Raw genomic sequence first — 22,670 nt, 5'->3', positions numbered from 1 at the left:
CCTATATATGTCGACCTCCATCCCCAACGGACAGGCAGACCTGCAAAAATGCTCAACCATTCCTCTTATATGAGAGGGCACTCCCAACGAAGCCTTTCGAAATATTCAGCTTTCTTTCCCCCCGATAATACTTCTGTAAACAAGCTATACTAGAGCAAGAATATCTCATATCATCAGGGTTAAAAGCAAGAGTATCCCATATCATGCTTTTTCCCCGTCTTTTCCTTTGGCCTTGTTCTTACCTGCAAGACAAGGAGAAAGAGAGCAATCAGTCAGCACTTGGAATCAAGTTTCCAGCCAGGAACTGACTGCCTGGAACCCCTTACCTGATTACTTACCTGGGATTGCTCTCGAGTACTCATCTTCAACATCTTATGCTTCCAGGGAAGATACCGCATCTGCCTGAGGAACATATAGGGCAAGTGAGAAGGATACAAGGAAGCATGTGGAGACAAGCGTAACAGCACACGTGCCGATACATCCACTACTCTGTCAAAAGCAAAAGTATCCCATATCAGCAGGGTCGAACGTACTCTAGATTTGATAGACTTGTTTTGACCCTCAAATTCTTCAGTCGGCCTTATACTCTGGAGGAAACCAGAAAACCCTCCAGCCCAGTTCAAGAATAAGCCTGTGGAAAGTTACTTCTTCAAAAGCAAAAGTATCCCATATCATCTCTTCTCATTTTTCTTCTCTTTATCCTTCATGCTGCCTGCAAGATAGGGAGAATGTGAACAATCAGCCGGAGCTCTGATTGCTTACCTTGTCTGTCACCTCTTTCAGCAGATCCCCTAGCTCGGCGACTTGGGGGACTCCTACTACATGGTTTGTATCGCGCTTGACCAAGCCTGAAACTACAAGTAAGCTTCAAGTGACATTGATACATTACCTTGTGCATCTCCACCAGTTACAGATACCACCCCTGGATGGAGAAAGAGTACTTCCAGAGAAGATGCCACATCTACCTATGAGACAGATAAGGAAAGTCAAGACGATACCACACTCCGGTACTTAGAAGTTTCATGGTTACGAGATCATTCTCCCACAATATTTCCTAATGTCATTTGTACTAAATCATTCACTTGTACTCACTAAAGGAGAGCTTGAACTTATGTACTTGTGTAAACCCTTCACAATTAATGAGAACTCCTCTATTCCGTGGACGTAGCCAATCTGGGTGAACCACGTACATCTTGTGTTTGCTTTCCTATCTCTATCCATTTATATACTTATCCTCACTAATGACCGGAGCAATATAGCGAAGATCACAAAAAGTGACCGTTTTCGCTGCCTAGGATCTATCTTGCAAGAGAACGGAGAATTAGATGGAGATCTCAACCATAGAATACAAGCTAGATGGATGAAGTGTAAGAGTGCATCCGGCGTGTTGTGTGACCGTCGTAGGCCACTGAAGCTCAAGGGAAAATTTTATTTTATAGGACGGCAATAAGGCCAGCGATGTTGTATGGCACAGAATGTTGGGCGGTGAAGCATCAACACGTACACAAAATGGGTGTAGCGGAGATGAGGATGCTTCGTGGGATGTATGGGCACACGAGAAAGGATAAAATTGGGAATGAGGATATCCGAGGTAAAGTAGGAGTAGCCAAAATTGAAGGAAATATGAGAGAAAATCGGTTCCGGTGGTTTGGACATGTGCAAAGAAGACCTACTGACGCTCCGGTTCGAAAATGTGACTACGGGACAAAGGTTCAGGGCCGAAGGGGTAGAGGAAGACCTAGGAAAACTTTGGAAGAGACCTTAAGAAAAGACTTGAGTACTTGGATCTAACGGAGGACATGACACAAAACCGAGCGCAATGGCGTTCTAGGATTCATATAGCCGACCCCACTTAGTGGGAAAAGGCTTTGTTGTTGTTGTTGTTGTTGAAAGAGGAGTATTACAAGAAGGATTTGGATCTGTTTCGGACCTTAATGTTCAAAGCTTCCTCATCCATAAATTTGGGCCACACAAATAGAATCCAACGGTCTCTATTAATCCACATATAACCAACAGTCTTGATTTGACTTGCTTACCAATCAGCGGTTTAGATTTGTGAATGAGGAGAATCTGGACACTAAGGTTCGGAATGGATCCAAATCCTTACAAGAATAGTGCATTCAAGGAGGTACAGTATGATATAATAAAAAGGTTAATGGCAAGGGAAAAGGATTCCCTCTAGATCCATTATGCTAAGGATCTCTACATCTCAGCCGTTCATCGTGTATCGTGCGAATAATTTTCGTCTAGTATTATTTGTATTTAATTTTAAATAATAAAATTCAAATGATTTCTAACAATACAATACACAATGAACGGCTAAGATGTGGAAATCCTAATAGATTTGGAGGGGATCCTTTTTAAATGGCAACGTATAACAACTGCAAGCAACAAAGAATAATAAAGTAACTGACAAGAATTCAATTTACATCAAGATCTTCACCACTAGAATATGCCAAAAATACTTGTCATGAAAGTCTCATTACTATCAAAGCAACCTAAACAAAGTGACAGGCAAGTGACCTTTTAATAATAAGAAAAACTAATAAAAATGGTTTGAAAACTTTGAGTTTTAACGATAAGGACAAAATACAAGGTAAAATAAATAGTACCATGTTTGACTTTTTAGTGTAAAAATATGATTTTTCGTTAAAGTGAACAGTACCGCGGGCTTTTCATTAAAACTCTCTTTATAATAATGGTGGAAAGATATTGTATTTTGCATAATGTTGTGAGTTCGAATTTTATTGGTGGTTAATTTAACATCTAACTTATTAGCGTTATCGTTGGACATAAAAAAGAACAAAATTAAGTGACAGGCACGCCACAAATCTGTGGGCTCCCACAGTGGTGACGAACATGCATGAAAGGTGGCATGTTCTTAAAATTTATCGGTGGTGTAGCGAAAGAGGGTTCTAAAGTCCAATACCTAATTTGGAATATGCTACATGATGCTCTCCTACATGTTTTCCATTAACTTAAAGGAATTTCGGTACTTTTGCTACGAAGCTAATATTTGAGCTGCCAGTGATTTTAATTTCTATGATTAGAGCAACAAACTTAAGAGAGATGTAGCCGATCCATAGTGGCTTTCTTTTTCCTTTCTTCTTTTAAATAACTAATAAATATAAAATACGAAAAAGTGTGAAATTGGCTATTTGAAGCAACCCAATTAATGAGATATTGAAATTGATATCAAATGGAATAATCTGTAATTTAAAAACTATATAAGTGTTTGTCTGACTAGTACTAAGCTCATATATGTTAGTTTACTCACAGCGGAAGAAGTCAAATTGAAGCACAATTTACTAAAAAGTTCCTAGTTATCTAAGATTCAATTTGGTGAACATTTTAATATTATCAAGTTTAGTTGCAAGGACTTATCTATTTGTGGATAATGATGAGCATATATCACAAACAAACTGAAGATAAGTATACTAGAAAAGCAATAAATTGCACGGGATGTTTTTGAACAGAGCAATCCACCTTTGGGTTAAAAAAACTAAGGACTCTTCACCGAGTCCCATCCACTAGTGAAATCAAGATCCTTATAAAGTAACAACACAAACTCAATTCCTAGATCCTAATCCACAGAGTAGCTTGTACCTTTGTACAACCTTACCTTTCACGAAGTGAACTCCTTCGGTCTTCACGAAGTGGCAGCTCCTCTTGAGCTCTTCACCTTATGGCATCGAGAATCCAATCAACTTATGAAAATAAAGTTATGATGAAGTTGATGTAAATCTGGATTCTATTGTCTAATCAGTTTCACTAGTCAAACCTTTGAAAGATGAAACTGATGCAAATCCAAAAAGAGGTAAGCTCAAGATTTGAAAAGCTTGACCTAAAACAAATATCAAAATCACAAAAATAATGCAGCCTTAATATGCAATGATCTGGGTATTTAGTGCATGAATGTGACTTTGTGGCTAGGGTTTTCAAGTAAGAATAAAAGGAGCAGCTCCCAGTTGAAAATAATCATTCTTAAAAAAATGTAAATCTCCTAGCCAAGTGAAAATGAAACCCTAAATGAAGCTTTTATAGTGGGCTTTGTTTCAGACAAAGAGAGGGAAAGAAAAGACCACATGTCATGTGCAAAAGTAAATAGAAAAGATCTAGGGTTGAAAAATATTCTTAGGGTAAAAACTGTCAGAAACCCCATGCGGGTTGTCTTAAAGTGTGTGCCCAACTCGCGTGAAAGTAACGAGAAGTTCTGACTAGACAGAACCAATAGATAGAATGAACTGGAAATAATGGCTTGAAATCCATATGTATGAACAAACATTTGATGAGAGAAATTAAGTTCTTAAAATGATATTTCCAACAGCATGGTCCCAGAGAAGAAATTAAAACCCTAAAACTAACTAGAGCATATGTGGTACAATTTACAACATTTGACAAGGAATGTCAAATAATAAAGCTAAACTTCATAGATATGATGAATGAAAATAAATAATTAGAGGGGGGCAGCCTCCACTAGACAAATAGGTTAGCCAATGGCTTTCCACATTGTACAGTGTTTTCTTTACAATGTTTTCTAATGACAATTTAGCTCTCCTTAGAGCATCTCCAATGGAAATCCCTATTTAGGGACTCCCACCACCACTTTTGAGTATTCATTTAAGAATTTAAGGGGTGTTGATGCATAAAACCGGAGGTCTTGGAACAATGTAAATCCGACTGTGAATCTGCAAGAAATGTAAATAACACAAGATTTATCGTGGTTCACCCCAAGGTATGGGCTACGTCCACACTGATTATGTATTTCTCTAAATGAGAGAGAGCTCTGAGAGTGAGAGCTTTGAGAGGGGGTGAGAAGGCCTAGGAATTGGCCTCCCCTAATTGTGAGAGTGAGGAGTCCTTTTATAGAATAATGGCTCCTCACTTATTACATATTTGCCCATTTCTTTATTACATAATTACATTTAAGTCCCCCAAGTATTTATACGAGATCTAAATACGGAGGCACTAAGTATGGTATAAACAGTAGTCCTCCAAGTCTTCAGTCAAGAGAGTCTTTTGGCTGAAGACTTGAAATTCAGTCTATGTGTGGGCCGAAGTAACTAGATGTTGTCTTGAACTTGATGCTCGATATGAGGCGGTGCTCAATCTGAAATGATGCTCAACTAGAAGTAGCACATGCTGCGAGGCTGCTCGACTCGTGGCTTATGTTGCCTTGGTTGGCTCGGCTTGTGGCGTTGAATGTGAGGAAGTTCCTTTTATAGAATAAGGGCTCGCTCCTCAATACATAAATGACGGGCTAGAGATGATGCTCGCGACGAGGCAGTTGCTCAGTAGGCGGCGATGCTCTCTAATGATGGTGAGGGAGTCATTTTTATAGAATAATGGCTCGCTCCTCAATACATAAGTGATGGGTTAGGAGTGATGCTCGCAGCAAGGCGGTTGCTCAGCTGGCGGCGTTGCTCTCTAATAAAGGTAAGGGAGTCCCTTTTATAGAATAATGGCTCGTTCCTCAATACATAATTGATGGGCTAGGAGTGATGTTCGCGGCGAGACGGTTGCTCAGCTGGCGGCGTTGCTCTCTAATGAAGGTGAGGGAGTCCCTTTTATAAAATAAGGGCTCGCTCATCAGTACGTGAATAATGGGTGCTCTCTAATGAAAGTGAGGGAGTCATTTTTATAGAATAAGGGCTCGCTTCTTAATACATAAATAATGGGCTAAGTCCCTCAAGTATTTTTCATGAGGCCCAGTTGAGGCCCAATATATGGTACATAATGTAGTCCCCCAAGTCTTCAGTCAATAGAATTGTTGGCTGAAGATTTCAAATTGAATCCATGTATGGGCTGAAGTGACGGTTGTTCGGATGCGGTATTTGTATACCCTACACTGAAGCTTTGTAGGTGAAGCTTTGCAAGTGAAGCTTTGAAGCTGGAGCTCTGTAAATGAAGCTTTTGAAGCTGGAGCTTTTGTAAATGAAACTTTTGAAGCTAGAGCTCTGTAAATGAAGCTTTTGAAGCTAGAGCTCTGTAAATGAAGCTTTTGAAGCTGATTGACATGAGTGATGCTCATGAATGTTTATGTTGATTGACATGAGTGATGCTCATGGATGTTGTCATGAGTGATGCTCATGAATGTTAACATGAGTGATACTCATGAATGTTGACATGAATGATGGTCATGAATGTTTATGTATGATTGTCATGAGTGATGCTCATGAATGTTTATGTATGAATGACATGAGTAATGCTCATGTATAATTTGGAGTACTGGGCGTACTTTTGATCACCTGGTTAGTGGCATGAAGGAGAGTACGGGTTGTACATTTCATCACCTGTTTAGTGGTATGAATGGCTAGTTGCCAAATGATATTAGAGTACGGGTTGTACATTTCATCACCTGGTTGGTGGCATGATTGGCTAGTTGCCAAATGATATTAGAGTACGGGTTGTACATTTCATCACCTGGTTGGTGGTAATAGCGGCAGGTTGCCGAATAATTGTGGAGTACTGGGCGTACTTTTGATCACCTGGTTAGAGCTATTTTGGGCTTATGGGCATTCGCCCTCCACAACATGCTAGCCCATTTATTTTTGGGCTTTGCCTTTTTTTTTTTTTACCCTCTGATGGGATTTATACAGATGTCTCCGAAAAATAAGAAAAATAATTTACATCATTCAGAAATAAGAAAAGTAAATCACATTATTCTGGTGGGGCGTTTATTCCTTCATGTTGCTTTCTCTTTTACTTTCTCTTTTGCTTTCTGCTTTTGCTTTCTCTTTTGCTTTCTCTTTTCCCTTAACATCATGGTGTCGTCTGTGAAGAGTGGGAACATGCACTCCTTCATGATGAGAGTCTTTATCTTTTTTCAGAACTTGATGCCTTTCTGAATGGCTCCAGCTATCACATTCGAGAGCATCTTCTGTATGGGTGGTTGAGAGACCACACAGGCCCACCCCGCCAAAATAGCATATGCCGACCCCATGTGCCTTCTTCTGGTAGTAACTGTTGAAGGCGTACAATTGGAATTGGAGACCACGTAGGAGAACCTGTACTTGTACCAGAATTACCCACGTGCCTTCTTCTGGTAGCACATGCCGACCCCACGCTGCAATTGGAATGCTCACTTAAGACTGAACTAAACATGCCGACCCCATGTGCCTTTTTTCTGCTTTTTCTCCTTTCCATTATTCTCATACCTGGTAACTCATACTGCTTTGGTGAGGCCACGTGACCAGTTCCGTTCCCATTCCCCCTTTTTCTTTTCACTTTTCGGTTCCCACTGCTTTTCTCTCTGTCTCTGTCTCGGCATGCGTCAGGCAAATTATTGAAACAGATTGGAAATTAGAATCTCTCCCTGAAGCTCTGTGTTGTTGTGCCACCCCGTCACCTGCTTCACGTACTTCTTCTTCCCCATCTGGTCAATCCGTTTTCCTGAGTTAGAAAACACTAAAGCTGGCGTCGACACCGTGGAAGACGGAGATGGTGAGTTGGAAAGCACCAAAGCCAGCGCTGACGCCTTGGAAGATGGAGACGGCGATGGCGATGGCTCGGCCAAAGGGTTTTGGCTCAGCTGTGCAGTCATCAAACCCTTCTCTAAATCCGTATCACCTCTTTGCTCAATTGGGGACACCATGAAAATGCTGCTTGCGAAGAACTCAGAGTGAGTAGAGGAAAACAATGCGAGAAGACTTATATTGTGCTGGTCTGCTGGGTTAGCTGGGTAGAAGTAAAAGTAACGATGGGCATCGACATTTGACGGGGCCGTGGCCGTGCTTGATCTGATCCAGCCCCAATACCACCAGCTTCCTGAAGGGGGTCTTGAACAGAAACGAAGTAGCTGGTGTGCACCGACGTGAAGTTCCTGCGAGCAAGAAGACGACTCGGGAGGCGTTGGCTGAGAAAGGTCCTCATTTCCAGTTGGCGGTTAAGGGATAATAACACTGCAAGTTTCTGCTCAAGCTTCAAGTTGAAAATCGTTGATTCTTCCCTCAAGCTTCAAGTTTCTGCTCTACTATCTATCTTATCATATAAAGATAATCGCAGGAGATCTGAAGTCACACGTGCGTGCTTAATAATAACAGCTGCAACAAATTCGGAGTGGAGCGACAGGACAATACCGTCACTGTGACAAATTGACAATTTGACAAACTGACAATCGAATTGAATGCGGTGGTTGTGGTGGTGGTTGTTGCAGTTGCAGAGAGACTGAGTGAGAGAGAATGTGGCTCCGTGGGTTTTCTGGAAAAGTTTTGGGTTCTTGGTTTCTGTAGATCCACGGTGGAGGTGAGAAATTAAGAGAGAACCGACATAACTTTTTGTGTCGATTCCCACAGACGGCGCCAAATGTTGATGCACAAAACCGGAGGTCTTAGAACAACGTAAATCCGACCGTGAATCTGCAAGAAATGTAAATAACACAAGATGTATCGTGGTTCACCCCAAGGTTTAGGCTACGTCCACACTGATTATGTATTTCTCTAAGGGAGAGAGAGCTCTGAGAGTCAGAGCTTTGAGAGGGGGTGAGAGGGCCTAGGAATTGGCCTCCCCTAATTGTGAGGGTGAGGAGTCATTTTATAGAATAAGGGCTCCTCACTTATTACATATTTGCCCCTTCCTTTATTACATAATTACATTTAAGTTCCCCGAGTATTTATATGAGATCTAAATACGGAGGCACTAAGTATGGTATAAACAAGGGGAATCTTTATGTCCTTAAAGGAATATTGCCTCCAATAGTAGAGTCCTTATGGTAGAATCCCTACATTTAAAATTTTTATGGTTTTACGTGATAATTTAATTAGGTGCACATGTTTTGCTTATGTTAACATTTTTTTTAATTAATTAAAAGCATTAAAAGCAAAATCTTCAATCAAGATTGTGGGTCTCGTTTTCCATTCAAGATACACATTTTTTTGTTTATGTTAACCATTTTTTAATTAATTAAAAACATAAAAGCTACAATCAAGATTGTTGGCCTCTTTTTCCACTCAAGGTTGTCTCTATACAATCCCTACATGTGAGGACATACACTACGTATCCGGTGAGTCACTATACTTTAGGGACTTATTTTCCGATTTATTTTGTCCCTATATTTATTGTATCCCTATTTTATACGGTGGTTGTCCATATTTAGGAGAAAAACTTGTGTGGGGCTTGGCTTCCTACTGGATTTTGTTGAGTAGCCCTACAATCCAGTCAAAACTCGCCATGTGGTAATTTTTAAATATAATATTTATCATTTAAGTTTTTCATATTTTTCTCTTCTATTAATTAATACTAGCATATGGGCATACACAAAATGTGTGTGAAAGTTTTTTATTTTTGTTTTTTGAAGGAGAAGGAGAGAGGAAGATAGTAATAGAGAATGTGGGAGTAGGAAGTTTTTTTTTTTTTTTTTTTTTTTTTTTTTTTTTTTTTTAGTTTTTAATTAGAGATACGTTAGGATTACATGTAGGTGAAACTTTAACAAAAACAAAATTTAGTTGTGTACAATTAAATTTCTGCCTATATTTCTTATTCATGTTCAGTTTTAATTAAAGGGTTAAACTGGTAATTTCATAGGATTTTGATTGACAATGAGTGTTTTATTAATATGTAATGGGAAATTTTATTCAAACCCGTTTGTTGTATCTCTGCACCCAACTTATAAAATTTCTCTATCACATTTCCAAATTTGCCCTTAAATAATTGATAAAAAAAATTATATTAAAACTCAAAACATTATTTTTATCTCTACATCCATCCATTTATTCATGTAAACTCAACTCAGACGCCGGTTACACTTTCACTGATGTTGTCGACGGCCACCATTCCCCTTCACCTTTTTTTCCTTTTCTTTTGTTTCTTGAATTTCCTTCAGTTTTTGGGGATTCAATCAACTCTTGTTCATGAATACGCTTAACTTCTATCTCAACCTTGTTTGACCTCAGACGAAGAGTATTTGCGGAGAAAATTTCTTGTTCGAAGTCAAGATCTTCTCGTTCTGTTCAATATAATCAGCATCGTCATCATACCTAGCCTTTATGAATCTTCCTTTGCTATTTGATATGTGAAATTTAGCACTAGCTACCAGTAGGTTTAGCTCTTCTTGCACAAATGCTTCCCATCCCCAAGCTTGATTCTCTCTGAGCTCAGAATGGGGATCCTCCTGACCAGCTTATATGGACCATTCAAATTTAATCCAACGGTTGCAATTATTATAACTTTTAGAGAGCACTCCTATTTGAAGTCGTTGGATTAAATTTAAACGATCCAGAAGAGCTTGTTAGGAGGATCTCCATCCTGAGCTCAGGAGAGGATCCTCTTCCAGTAAAATGGATGCTCAATTCATATTTATTGATAAAATATTAGAATTTTCGTTTTTTGTTTACATTTATATTCTTTTGAAAAAAGGCCTGCACAAAAATTCATATTTGATGAACACGAGAATAATTTTTTCCGTAGGATTTAAGGTCTATATTTTATATTTTGATTTCATTTTTCTGATTTTCTTCTATACTCTTTGTATATAAAGCCAATACTAAAGTGAATAGTATTTTTTGGGTCGCAAACTTCACAAAAAAAAAGTGGATAAAAATGCTCTCAAAACAAAAAAGTTCAAAAGCAATCCAAAATAATGCAGACGTATTTTTGTCATATCAACAGCGTTTTTTAATAATTAATTCTTTCTGTGCATTTTTTATATAAAAACATTTAAAACATGTAAGTCTATCGTAGCACGCTGTAATTCAAAAAATATCTTATGCACGCGCTCAACCGTAATTCAAAAAATATGTTATGCACACGCGTGACTGCGTGCATGAAAGCTGGTATAACTTTTTATCTTCGGTGGGAATCAGCTTAACAGTGGGATATGAATCTTCATGGTGTATATGAATTAGTAGTTGATAATTCCTAATTAATATCCTGAATTAGCAAAAGAGATAATTATGAAAATTTTAAAATAAAAAAATGAAAAGTTAATATTATTTTTAAACTTATTACGTGGTGAGTTTTAACTGGATTGTAATGTCACTAAACAAAATCTAGCGGCAAGCCGAGCCTCATACAAGTTTTTCTCCCTATTTAGGAACTCCACTGAAGATGCACTTAAACTAGTATTTGATTTTTTAGCTATACGAGCAGCTAATCCAGAAGGAAGTGAATCGCTATTTATGAAAGTGAATCATAATAATCCACATTATTTTTGGAAGACAACAAAATAAACATTATTTTTGACCTACGATAAAATAATCAACATTATTTTTGAAACTAGACGAAAATATCTCACTATTTTTATAACTATAACAAAATTACACACTAGCAAGTAAAAATCTGATTAAAACTCATCAAATTCACCATCAATTAATCAAAAAACCAAATCAAACCGCAACAAAAACAATATATTCACATGTTTTATCCAAAAAAAAAAATGAAGAAATGACGGGAAATAGAGTAATGTGTGGGGTGGGGCGTAATGATGTGGGGAGGAATTTAGGTTTTTTATTTAATTAATTTAAATTATATTTTGAAAATAAATAATAGGTAGCATAATGAAAAATGATCTCAACAAAGAGATGCTAATTCTCTCACCTCGAAACTTTAAATATAAGCATTGAAAAGCAAGCTCGGAAGGGTCGGTTAAAAACTTTAAACAGACGGGCTGGTTGAAACGTATAACCAGACGGGCCTACACAAAAAAGAATGGCCAAAATCTAAACATTTAAAAGTAAGCTGAGATGGGTTGGTTAAAAAGTTTAAAGCCTTGTGAAAATGCTCAAGTTCATTTCTACACTGGCATTCCCAATTAAACTACTCCGCAGGAAACAAGCGTTTTATATCACAAAATAAATCATCAATTCCAATAATATAAGCAACATTAAATCCCAAATTCCTCTCTCTTTTTGTTAAGGAGAAAGGTCAACCCCTAAACGCAGAGTGAGATGCAAACATTACAATGGTTAATATCTTCAGACCCTAATTACCCGTTGTGGCCATTCCCATCTTGCCCACGACAATTGCCTAATTACCCTTTTATCACTCCAGAGAGTGTTTTAATTAAACTTAATTTTGTGAATCAGTCTTGACTTGACTTCGGAATCGTAGTGATGTAGTATGTATGTCGACAATCTCAAGCTGTCGAACCATGGTCAAAGACTTTTCGGTCAACAAAAGGAATGAAAATCGTACCGTTTTGAATTCTGAGGCTGCATGAGCAAAATATTTCTTACTGTACGTAAGGCGTTGCAGTTGCACAGCAAGAGTCAGAATGAGCAATATATTCTTACAAGAGGGAAAAAGAGAGATAAAAAGGTAGGACGAGTCTTTTTTTTTTTTTTAATAAAAAATATCATTTACACTAAGGGGAGAGAGGGGTGGGCTACATACTTATGAGGAAGGTATAAAATATCGATTATATCAGAAATATCAGTAGTTTAAAAATACGGAAATTTTGATGGAAATATCGGGATATTATCGATATCGATAAAAATTGAATAAAAACCACGTAAATTATAAGAAAAACTTGGAAATTTTTATTGAAATTTTGCAGGATGTTTATTTAGTCAATTATTTATTAGTTTATTACAAAAGATTGAAAGAAAATGCATTTCATGATAGATATAACTTATTTAAGTTGATTATATAGCGAGCTAGCATACATTGTGAGTGTAGAAAATATGTAGTAATTAATGAAAGAAGTTTAAACACACCATAATCATTTATATATAATGAATTAGTACAATATTTTACACTTTATACATTGCATGGTAAGATACATAAGTGACTTAGCAAGGTTTAAAATATCGATAATATCGGAAATATCAGTAGTTCAAAAAAATTTCTGTAGTCCAAAAACACGGAAATTTCGATTGAAATATTGGGATATTATGAATATTTTAGACCATGCCTATAAGCAACACTATAACAAGCTTGAGGGATATCATTCAAGCTGCTAGCTCTTTACACCCTACGAAGTTCTACATACCCCTCAAGCTTGTAATAGCGTTGCTCATTGGTTGGCTTGGCTAAGATTGCTATTTCAATTGACAATGAAGTAGTTTGGTTTGAGGAGCTCTTAATCTTATTCAGGACCTTTTCGACCAAGATATGATGTATTCTTCTTTTTGAAGTCAATAATAGATTGTCTTTCATTCAAAAAAAATAATAAAATAAAATCTATTGCGTTCTATCTCCTCTCTCTCTCTCTTAATCTTTCGTTCTATCTCCTCTCTCTCTCTCTCTTAATCTTTCTTCTAATCATTTTGTCCATTTCAATCCTTTTTCTTTTCGAAACGAAAAATAAAAAACACCAATACAAAAAGAATATCCCACGCGCTATAAACATATAAGAAAAAACTTCAGACTCTAGACATCCCGTAAGCTTGTCTCCATTTTCATGCAATTACAAAATCTCCCTTAGTGGGAATATAAAGCCTTTCTTAATATAGGTGGGTTCAAAAAACCGAACCGAATTAAAAAAACCGAACCGAACCAAATTCTTTTGGTTCGGTTCGGTTTTAGTGATCTAGAAACCGAACCAAACCAAACCGAACCGAATTAATTAAATTAATTTTTTATTTAATTATTTGTTTTGGGTATTATTTTCTAAACACAATTTGTAAGTTAAAATATACTAAACCCAATGTGTTGCCAAACTTTAAGCTCAAAATATTAAAAAAATGCCTATAAAAACTCTAAACCCTAACCTATTATTTCTCCCCCAGATAAGGTTCTGGAATCAAACCTCCTCCTGAAGTACCTACATCCATCTCCATAGCATTGTCTACTTCTGCCCCAGCTTTCTTTTCCAAATCTACTCTCATATAACATGTAACAGAATCCATAAACATTTATTTTGGGTAGATTACTTGCGTAATTTGTGATGGAAAAGAATCCAACACACACTAAATAAATCCACCCACGCATTACTTTTACTAATCAAGTTGTCAACATGCAGTTACAAGCAAACAACCCTGATCTTTGAACAACATCATACAATTTAACTTTTCTAAGTCATTTGTACGATTTTTGTTTTGTGAGGTTGTTAGTTTGGACTTTGGAAGACTTGATTGATGATTTTAGTTCAACTTTAAATGTTTATTTTCATTGTCTTTGATTCTAGTTAGAATGTTTATGTTATGATTGTGTTGGAAATGTTAAAATTTTAAATTTCAATGTTTTTCATTTTTTGAAAAAAAAAAACAAAAAACCGAAACCGAACAAAAAAAAACCGAACCGAAAAAAACCAAAAAAAAAAGAATCGAACTGAACCGAACCGAAATTTCGGTTTGGTTTCGATTTTGGCAAAAAACCGAACCGATTTGAACCGAACCCACCCATATTTCTTAATACATGACCTTAGATTCAAAATATACAACACTTTCACATCATCTAGATTTAAGACTGAAACTTTTGATCACAAAAGGTAAGGCATGTGATAAAGAAGAAGTTATTTTGTTGATCACAAAATGGCTTGGTAAGGTGACATGCAGACGACAAATCTGGAGCGCCCCCACAGCTAACACCTAGGAAGATGAAAGTAGCATTGTTTTTTAGCAAAAAGAGGGTTCTACCGTCCAATTCCTAAATTTGGAACATGTGTCGTGACATGGACCCGCAAGGGATCTTGCATAAATGATCATATACTCCAAATATGGCTGTTGACTTCTCAGCTATAGGAGCAGCGAGTCCAGAAGGATAAGTTCCGTCAACGCATATGGATCTATTTCTATTATAGTACAAATGGTTGTATAATTAGGTAATAAATGTCATATTTTTTTAATAAGAATAAGGTTCGTCAATGTATATGGGTTCATTTTTATTATAGAAAAATATTGCAAATGATAATGGTACAATTAAATTGTAAGAACAACAATATCTAGTTCACACAACAAAAATTAGGAGACACACGTAGGCACTTTTTGTTTGTCAAAGGTCCACGTAAGCACTTCAACCTTGATTATGGGTATTTATCATAAACAGCTAAATTTTAACCCTTAATTTTATATATGTCAGTTTTTATACAAAATTTCAAAACTCTCAAAGTCAATATGCACAAAACACTTTTTCTGATCTTCCTCAGGAAGGGGCAGAGTGATGCGTCGTGGACAATTTGTGGAAAATAAAAGCCGCTCCATTATCCAACTACGTACCTTTTGTATGTCACTCACGACTAGGTTCGTGCATAGTCCAATTACCATTTAGCATTAGAGTTTGGTTATATTCCTTTTTATATGTAAGAGAGATGTATTAAGTTCGGTTCTCGTAAAAAACAAATTTAAACCGTATTATTACTAATTTATTGTGAGGCAAAACCTACCCCACATTATTGTTCAAAAAAAAAAAAAACATTGGTTCAATCTTCAATGTACCAACAAAGTGCCCTATAAATTGGGGTAGGATTCTCTCCCCTTCTATTTCCATCATCTTCCCTCTCCTCCTCTCACAAATTGCTTTTTATCTTCTTCTGGTCATTAAAAAATTAACACAAAACGTTGACGTGATTTAACTGTGATCGTTCAAATAGGAGAAGAGAGAAGGAGAGGGAGACTAGGAGCTTCCTATAAATTAGCTTGAGTAGTAGGCTGTCAGAAGTGGCCATCAAACAATCAAATATGGAGCTTTCTAAGACCTACTTGTTTGGTACTTGCCTTCTCTTTCTATCTTCTTGTTTTGGTGATCAAGGATCCCCAAACAAACAGTCCACCAAGTTTGCTGAGCAACATGGACTCTCGAAGCATTGGATCAAGAGGCAGGTTCCTAGCGGTCCAGATGCTGATCCTGCAATTTATGAATCAAAGAGACAGCAGGTTCATCGGAAACCTCACTCAAGACACTTATTAGATAATTAAGCTATGGATGCTAGCTATAACTCCATTAGTTTTGGCACTTTCTTTATTTTGTTATAGTCAATAAACAACAGTCTCTATGTTTCGTTTTCTCAGTTGTTTGTTTTGGTTTTGGCAGGTTCCTACGGGTCCAAATCCTCTACAACCGCCTGTGGAAGTGTTGGATGATCCTGCAAAGTATGAATCAAAGAGGCAGGTTCCTACCGGTCCAAATCCTCTACAACCGCCTGTAGAAGTGTTGGATGATCCTGCAAAGTATGAATCAAGGAGGCAGGTTCCTACGGGTCCAAATCCTCTACAACCGCCTGTAGAAGTGTTGGATGATCCTGCAAAGTATGAATCAAAGAAGCCGGTTCCTACCGGTCCAAATCCTCTACAACCGCATGTAGAAGTGTTGGATGATCCTGCAAAGTATGAATCAAAGAGGCAGGTTCCTACCGGTCCAAATCCTCTACAACCGCCTGTAGAAGTGTTGGATGATCCTGCAAAGTATGAATCAAAGAGGCAGGTTCCTACCGGTCCAAATCCTGTACATAACTTCGCCCAACCGCCTGTAGAAGTGTTGGATGATCTTCCAAATTATGATCTTATGAGGCTCGTGCCTTCTGGTCCATAACATGAAGAGTCTCCTGACGAATCACCTTCAAAGGTATATACTCCGCCACCACCATCTTCACGTGCAAATTATGATCATATGAGGCTTGTGCCTTCTGGTCCAAATCATGCAGCGTCTCCTGAGGAACTGCCATCAGTTTCTTCGGCAGGGAAGCCAATGTTCATTGGAAACCTCACTCAAGACGCTTATTGGATAATTAAGCCATGGATGCTAGCTATAGCTCCATTAGTTTTGGCGCTTTCGTTATTTTGTTATCAATAAACTACAGTCTATTTTTCGTTTTCTCAGTTGTTTGTCATGGTTTTTAGTTTGGTTCTGTAATCTGATCAGTTATCAAATCTCTGTACTGTTTTCTTTCAGCTTATGAGATAATCTATATACATACTATATATATCGCATGCAAGGCATTTTATATGTGGCAATCACTGACGGTAGAAAAGTTCAGTAAATTTCCAATTCATTGGGTCTATGCCAGACAATACCAGAAACCTAGGTATATCGACTCGAGCAAACTCTACATACAGAATGTCACAGTTCAAATCATTTTTTTCACGGATATGGTTTTAGGGTTTTAGGGTTCAGGGCTCGTTTATAACGATATGGTTAGCATTTGGGTGCCCAGATCACTGCCTATACTAAAACCCAACCCTTGCTTTGGTTCTTTTATTTCAATCTGTCCTGTCTGTACAAATTATAATATACTGAATTTCTTTTTCTTTATTTTTCTTCCCCCTCTGTTCGCTTTCGCTCTTCGCTTTCTCGCTGCAGTACCTAAACTTCTCAAACCACAGACCAACCAAAACCGAACCCTTTCCTCAAACTCTTCTTTCTCCCTTCTCTCTCTCCTCTCTCTTTTGTCCCCGCGACTAACTGGTACACTGTGGCTGCCGGCGAGGATTTTGATGATTCCGGCAACGACCGCCCTCGAAGTTGGTGTCAGACGATTCCTCATCACATCGGGTAGCTTCTAGATCTATTGCATGTAAAAATCTGTTTCAATTTTCTGGATTTTGTAAATTTTTATGATTTGTAGAATTCTTTGTTTGAAATTCTAGGTTTTGGAGAATTCTTAACTGAACTCTTTTTTTTTTGGAAACTTTTTTTATATATGAATTATTCATTTAGATTCTTCCATTCATATGTCTAAATGATTTTAGGAATTGTTTTATTAATTATTGTCTAGTTTTTTTTCATATTTATTGTTGGTAAGTTTTTTTCTGATTTTCTTATCTTCTGATTTTTTTTTCTAATTTTCTTATCTTCTTGTTAACTTTTGATTAAGTCCAAACAACTTATTACATTTACGCTTGATAATTTTCTTCTTGTTAACATTTGAAGGAAGTCATTAAAAAAAAGGTCTAAATGTTCGACTGAATTCAAATATAAGCACAAGGGCAATGCAAGAACAGGTTTATATACCTGAAATTAGCAGGAGAAAACACTCCAATACAATCATTGATTTTCGGGTTTTCGGTACCAAATTCCAACTTCACCCACTCTGTGTTTTGCCCCTAAAACATCAACAATCAACCCATCAGCCCAAACCACAGGATGAACACTGTGGCAGCATCGCAAGTCAATAACGCTCCGCGATTAGACCAGAAGGGGTCACCAAAACCAAATTAGGCTTTGAATTAAGAGTCTAAATAGTAGTTAGTGAAATGCTTACCCTTAATCCAAGAACAGAAGGAGAGGCTTGAATGTAAGCAGGCTCATCAAGTGCAAAGGTTGCTCTGTGAATAGAAATTCTGGAAAGAGGGTGATTGCCTTCTCAACTTAAAGGGTTGCAACAACAACCACCAACAGAATTGCCAACAGCCTCACTTGTTTCATTTCTTTCATCCCAATTTCACACGCAGCATGAAAAATGAAGAATCTTCGTGAGAACAAGGGAAGATTGCCGCAAACTTTGAGTGATGCAGTCGAACTGAAGTACAAGATTTTTTTGGGTTTCTGAGTTTTCAATGATTGCAAATCGTTAACAACTTTGGGAATCTTAAAAGAAGATTCGACTTTTGCTCCCATTTTTTAAGGGGCGTTTCAGTAAAGAGCTGCTGTGCATTTTGAAGTTGTCGTTTTGTTGCCTGGTTTTTTACTTTTTGTTTTTTTTTGGTTGCCATGCCAGCTTTTGATTGACGACTTTATTTGAGAAGTGATGTTACATTTATCATATTTTTCTTATTATATTTATATTTTAAAAATAATCACAAATGGATTAACGTCAGAATGTTGTTATAATATTTATCTGATATTTTAATTTTCAAATAAAATTTAATAGTTTATTACTGCATCACGCTAAATTTGAAAAATGGTAAGTGTGGAATGACATGGATTTAAAAAAAAAAGAGGATCAATTGGTGACAAAACTATAACAGTCCTATCTTTTAAAAATCGAGAAGACTTACAAAACATTTTAGTCTTTTTTTAATCATCATTGTATGATTTACCATCGTCAGAAAATGGAATCACATTATCCATTTATTCTTTATTGTGTCCAGGTGGGGATGCTAAATGTTGGATGAGTCCAATGCACTCTTTGTTTGACAAAGGGTTGCATCTTTTGTAAAATAATATTTGGGTCTATATATGTAACGAATCGTGCAAAGAATATTTTGCAAAGATAAGTTATTTAATTGAGACTAAGTGACTTTATACAATGAGAGAGCTTACCAAGGAAGTAACCTAGCCTACATTCTAGGATTACAAATATTCACAAATCAATTACAAATAATTCACAAAATAGTTTCTTAAAACTAAGCCAAGATATCAGGAACGAAATCGTTGACTTCTCAACACTCCCCCTCAAGTTGGAGAGTGGATATTGAGAACTCCCAACTTGTGAATAATCCTTGAGAAAGTTTCCTTCCCCAATGGCTTCGTAAGTACGTCTGCAAGTTGATTGGAAGAAGGAACAAATCTTGTGACAACTGAACCATCTTGTATCTTGTCCCGGATGAAGTGACAGTCGATTTCTATATGCCTAGTGCGCTCATGAAAAACGGGGTTAGCAGCGATGTGGATAGCTGCTTTATTGTCACAATGAAGCAAAGCCGGTTTTACAATGAAGCAAAGCCGGTTTTTGATGCAGTACACCTAGGTCTTTCAATAAATATCGCAGCCATGATAATTCACAACAAGTTCCCGCCATGGCTCGATACTCGGCCTCCGCTGATGACAAAGACACGGTCTTTTGTCTCTTTAACCTCCAAGAAATCAATGAAGAGCCCAAAAAAATACAATACCCTGTAGTTGATCTTCGTGTTGTTGGACAACCTGCCCAGTCCGAATCAAAATATGCATTTAAGACCAATTCATTTTGAAAAGAGAAGAACAAACCTTGTTCAGGTGTATTTTTTATATATTTCAAAATCTGAAGGGCTGCTTCCATGTGTGGTGTGCGAGGCTCATGCATAAACCTACTCAGCACATGCACTGAATAGGTTATATCTGGCCTAGTGATTGTGAGGTATATCAGACGTTCCACCAATCTTCTATATTTGGCCAGGTCTTTAAGGATTTCACCATTGTCTGATAGCTTAAGATTCTGTTCCATGGGAAATTCCACGGGGCGAGCTCCCAAGAGACCTTCATCCTTCAATATTTCTAAAGCATATTTCCGTTGAGAAATAAAGATCCCCTTCTTAGAACGTGATACTTCAATCCCAATAAAGTACTTCAAATCACCAAGATCCTTGATTTTGAAACGACCAATGAGGAACCATTTTAGGGCATCAATAGCCCTCGAATCATTGCTCGTAATCAAAATATCATCGACATAAATTAAGAGGGCTGTAAAAGACTTGCCTCGACTCTGAGTAAATAAAGAGTAGTCATCATTGGATTGTACGTAGCCTGTGGATTGAATAGCTTCAGAAAATTTTGCAAACCATTGACGAGAAACTTGTTTCAACCCATATAGAGACTTGCTAAGGAGACAAACCAAGTTCTCCCCCTGTCGCCGAAGACCGGGAGGAGGAGTCATATAGATTTCTTCATGAAGGTCACCATGAAGAAAGGCGTTGTTGACATCTAACTGATGGAAGGACCACTGTCGTGAGGCAGCAAGAGCTAATAAACATCGAACAATGACCATTTTGGCAGTGGGAGAAAACATATCATGGAAATCAATACCCTCAAGCTGGGTATAACCCTTGGCAACCAAACGTGCCTTATAAAGTTCAATGGAGCCATCAGAACGATGTTTGATTTTGTAAACCCAACGGCAACCAATGGGAGATTTCCCTCGTGGAAGAGGAGTAAGAGACCAAGTGCGGTTAGCTTCCAAAGCTTTTAATCAGAAGTCATGGTAGCTTGCCAATGAGGGAAACGAGCAGCTTCGTCGTAAATGCGAGGTTCAACCTGTCGAGTAATATAGGCAAGGAAAGATTGTTATGCATGGGAGAAATGATGGTAAGTGAGGTAATTAGAAAGTGGATACCGTGTACCTGTGGTGTGACTAGACAACGAAGACGATGAAGAAGCTGGTTAGGTAAGCTTGATAGTAGGGCAAACATAGTCACGCAACTTGGGTGGCGGAGAAAAATGACCGTTGGAGCGACGGAGCACCGGGGTAAAAGCAAGGGAAAGCACGGCAGGTGTGGACAAGGTGAGGGCAGGAGCTGCAGGGGCAGGTAGTGCTGCATCATCCACGGAAACAAGAGAAGGTGGCGCGAGAAATGCTGCACTGGCTGAAGAGAGCGGTACAAGAGGAGCCGCAGGTGGAGGAAAGGCGAGAAGGTCAAGTGGGTGGATTACGGAGGGTGACACAGGGTCAAGGAGGTGAGGTATAAGAAGTGGGGTAGGGTGAGACACAGGTTGAGGTGAAGTTGGAGAAGGTGAGGTTTGATATGGAAATATAGTTTCAGGGAAGATAACATCACGACTTGTAAAGATGTGGTGAGTGGTGAGATTATATAATTTGTATGCCTTCTGACCAATTGGATAGCCTATAAAAATGCATTTGTGTGCATGGGGAGAAAATTTGTGAGACACATTGACATCAGTGGCAAAAGCAAGGCAACCAAAAACCCTAAGGTGTGAAAAAGTGGGTGGTTTGGAATATAAACGTTCAAAAGGTGTTTTCTTGGAAAGAATGGGTGTGGGAAGACAGTTAATAGGATAAACGGCAGTGAGCACACATTCACCCCAAAAATGGAGAGGAAGATTAGCTTGAAAACGCAAGGCACGAGCAGTTTGAAGTATATGACGATGCTTGCGTTCTACGACCCCATTTTGTTGAGGCGTATAAACGCAAGAATGTTGGTAAATGACTCTATGATCTTTAAAGAAATCATGAAGGGAAAAAAATTCCCCACCATTGTCGACACGGATTTGGCAAATAGAAGCGTTAAATTGAGTTTGGACAAAAGAGAAAAAATTCTTAGGGATAAGTTGTGTTTCATTTTTGTGTTGGATAAAAAAATCCATGTGAAGCGAGAATAATCGTCTACAATGGTTAAGAAATAGTTGGCTCGAGAAGTAGAGGCAACTTTAAAGGGTCCCCAAATGTCACAGTGAATCAAAGCAAATGGTTTATTAGATGAAATGGAACTGACACCAAATGGTAATCTATGTTGCTTGGCTAAGGGACAAATATCACAAGCATTATTAGACACAAAAGGGAAATGCAACAATTGTTTGAACATAAAATCTAATCTAGGGGCTGACAAGTGACCCAAACGCCGATGCCATAACTCCGTAAGTGAGAGCACAAGGTTACAGAACCACCGAGAATGCTCAAACTTCGCAGGAGCCAATGCCACCAAGTAGTACAACCCTCTTCTTCGCTTACCCAAACCAATCACCGTCCTCGTCGTTAGGTCCTGCATGATACACTAAGAAGGAAAAAAAGTTACGGAACAATTTAATCCACTTGTAATACGACTTACTGACATCAAATCTACTTTAAAGTTAGGCACACATAGCACATCTTGCAATTTAAAAGTAGAACTCAAAGGGATGTGACCAATGGAAAGTATTCGGGCTTGCTCTCCACTTGGCAACAAAATAGGAGACATTTTCTCATTTTTAACACCATCAGTAAGCAATTATGGTGAAGAAGTGATATGATCCGTTGCACCACTGTCGATTATCCATCGATGCAGATGCAAAGGTGATTTTGACAAACCTGTCGTAGCTGCGTTAGCCTGGGGCTGTTCATCATTGCCTTGGCTATTCATAATTTGAAGAACCTATTGAAACTGGACATCAGAAAGCCCAGACATGACGGACTGCATCTCCTCATTGGTAGCTGCATTTGCCGAAAC

At 37.9% G+C, this 22,670-nt stretch overlaps 1 protein-coding gene across 1 annotated transcript in view; it reads left to right on the top strand.

The window, feature by feature from the left end:
* The first annotated feature begins 15,554 nt into the window (after positions 1-15,554).
* The window catches only part of LOC126619706 (vegetative cell wall protein gp1-like), a 78,264-nt gene continuing 71,148 nt past the window's right edge, over positions 15,555-22,670 (top strand). The window contains exons 1-3 of the mRNA XM_050288125.1: positions 15,555-15,749; positions 15,907-16,062; positions 16,219-16,386. Of these exons, the coding sequence (XP_050144082.1) occupies positions 15,555-15,749; positions 15,907-16,062; positions 16,219-16,386 (519 nt within the window). The remainder of the gene's footprint in view (positions 15,750-15,906; positions 16,063-16,218; positions 16,387-22,670) is intronic.

This window comes from Malus sylvestris, chromosome 4 (genome assembly GCF_916048215.2).
Source record: "Malus sylvestris chromosome 4, drMalSylv7.2, whole genome shotgun sequence".
NCBI lineage: Eukaryota > Viridiplantae > Streptophyta > Magnoliopsida > Rosales > Rosaceae > Malus > Malus sylvestris.
This window is presented reverse-complemented; position numbering and strand designations above follow the sequence as displayed.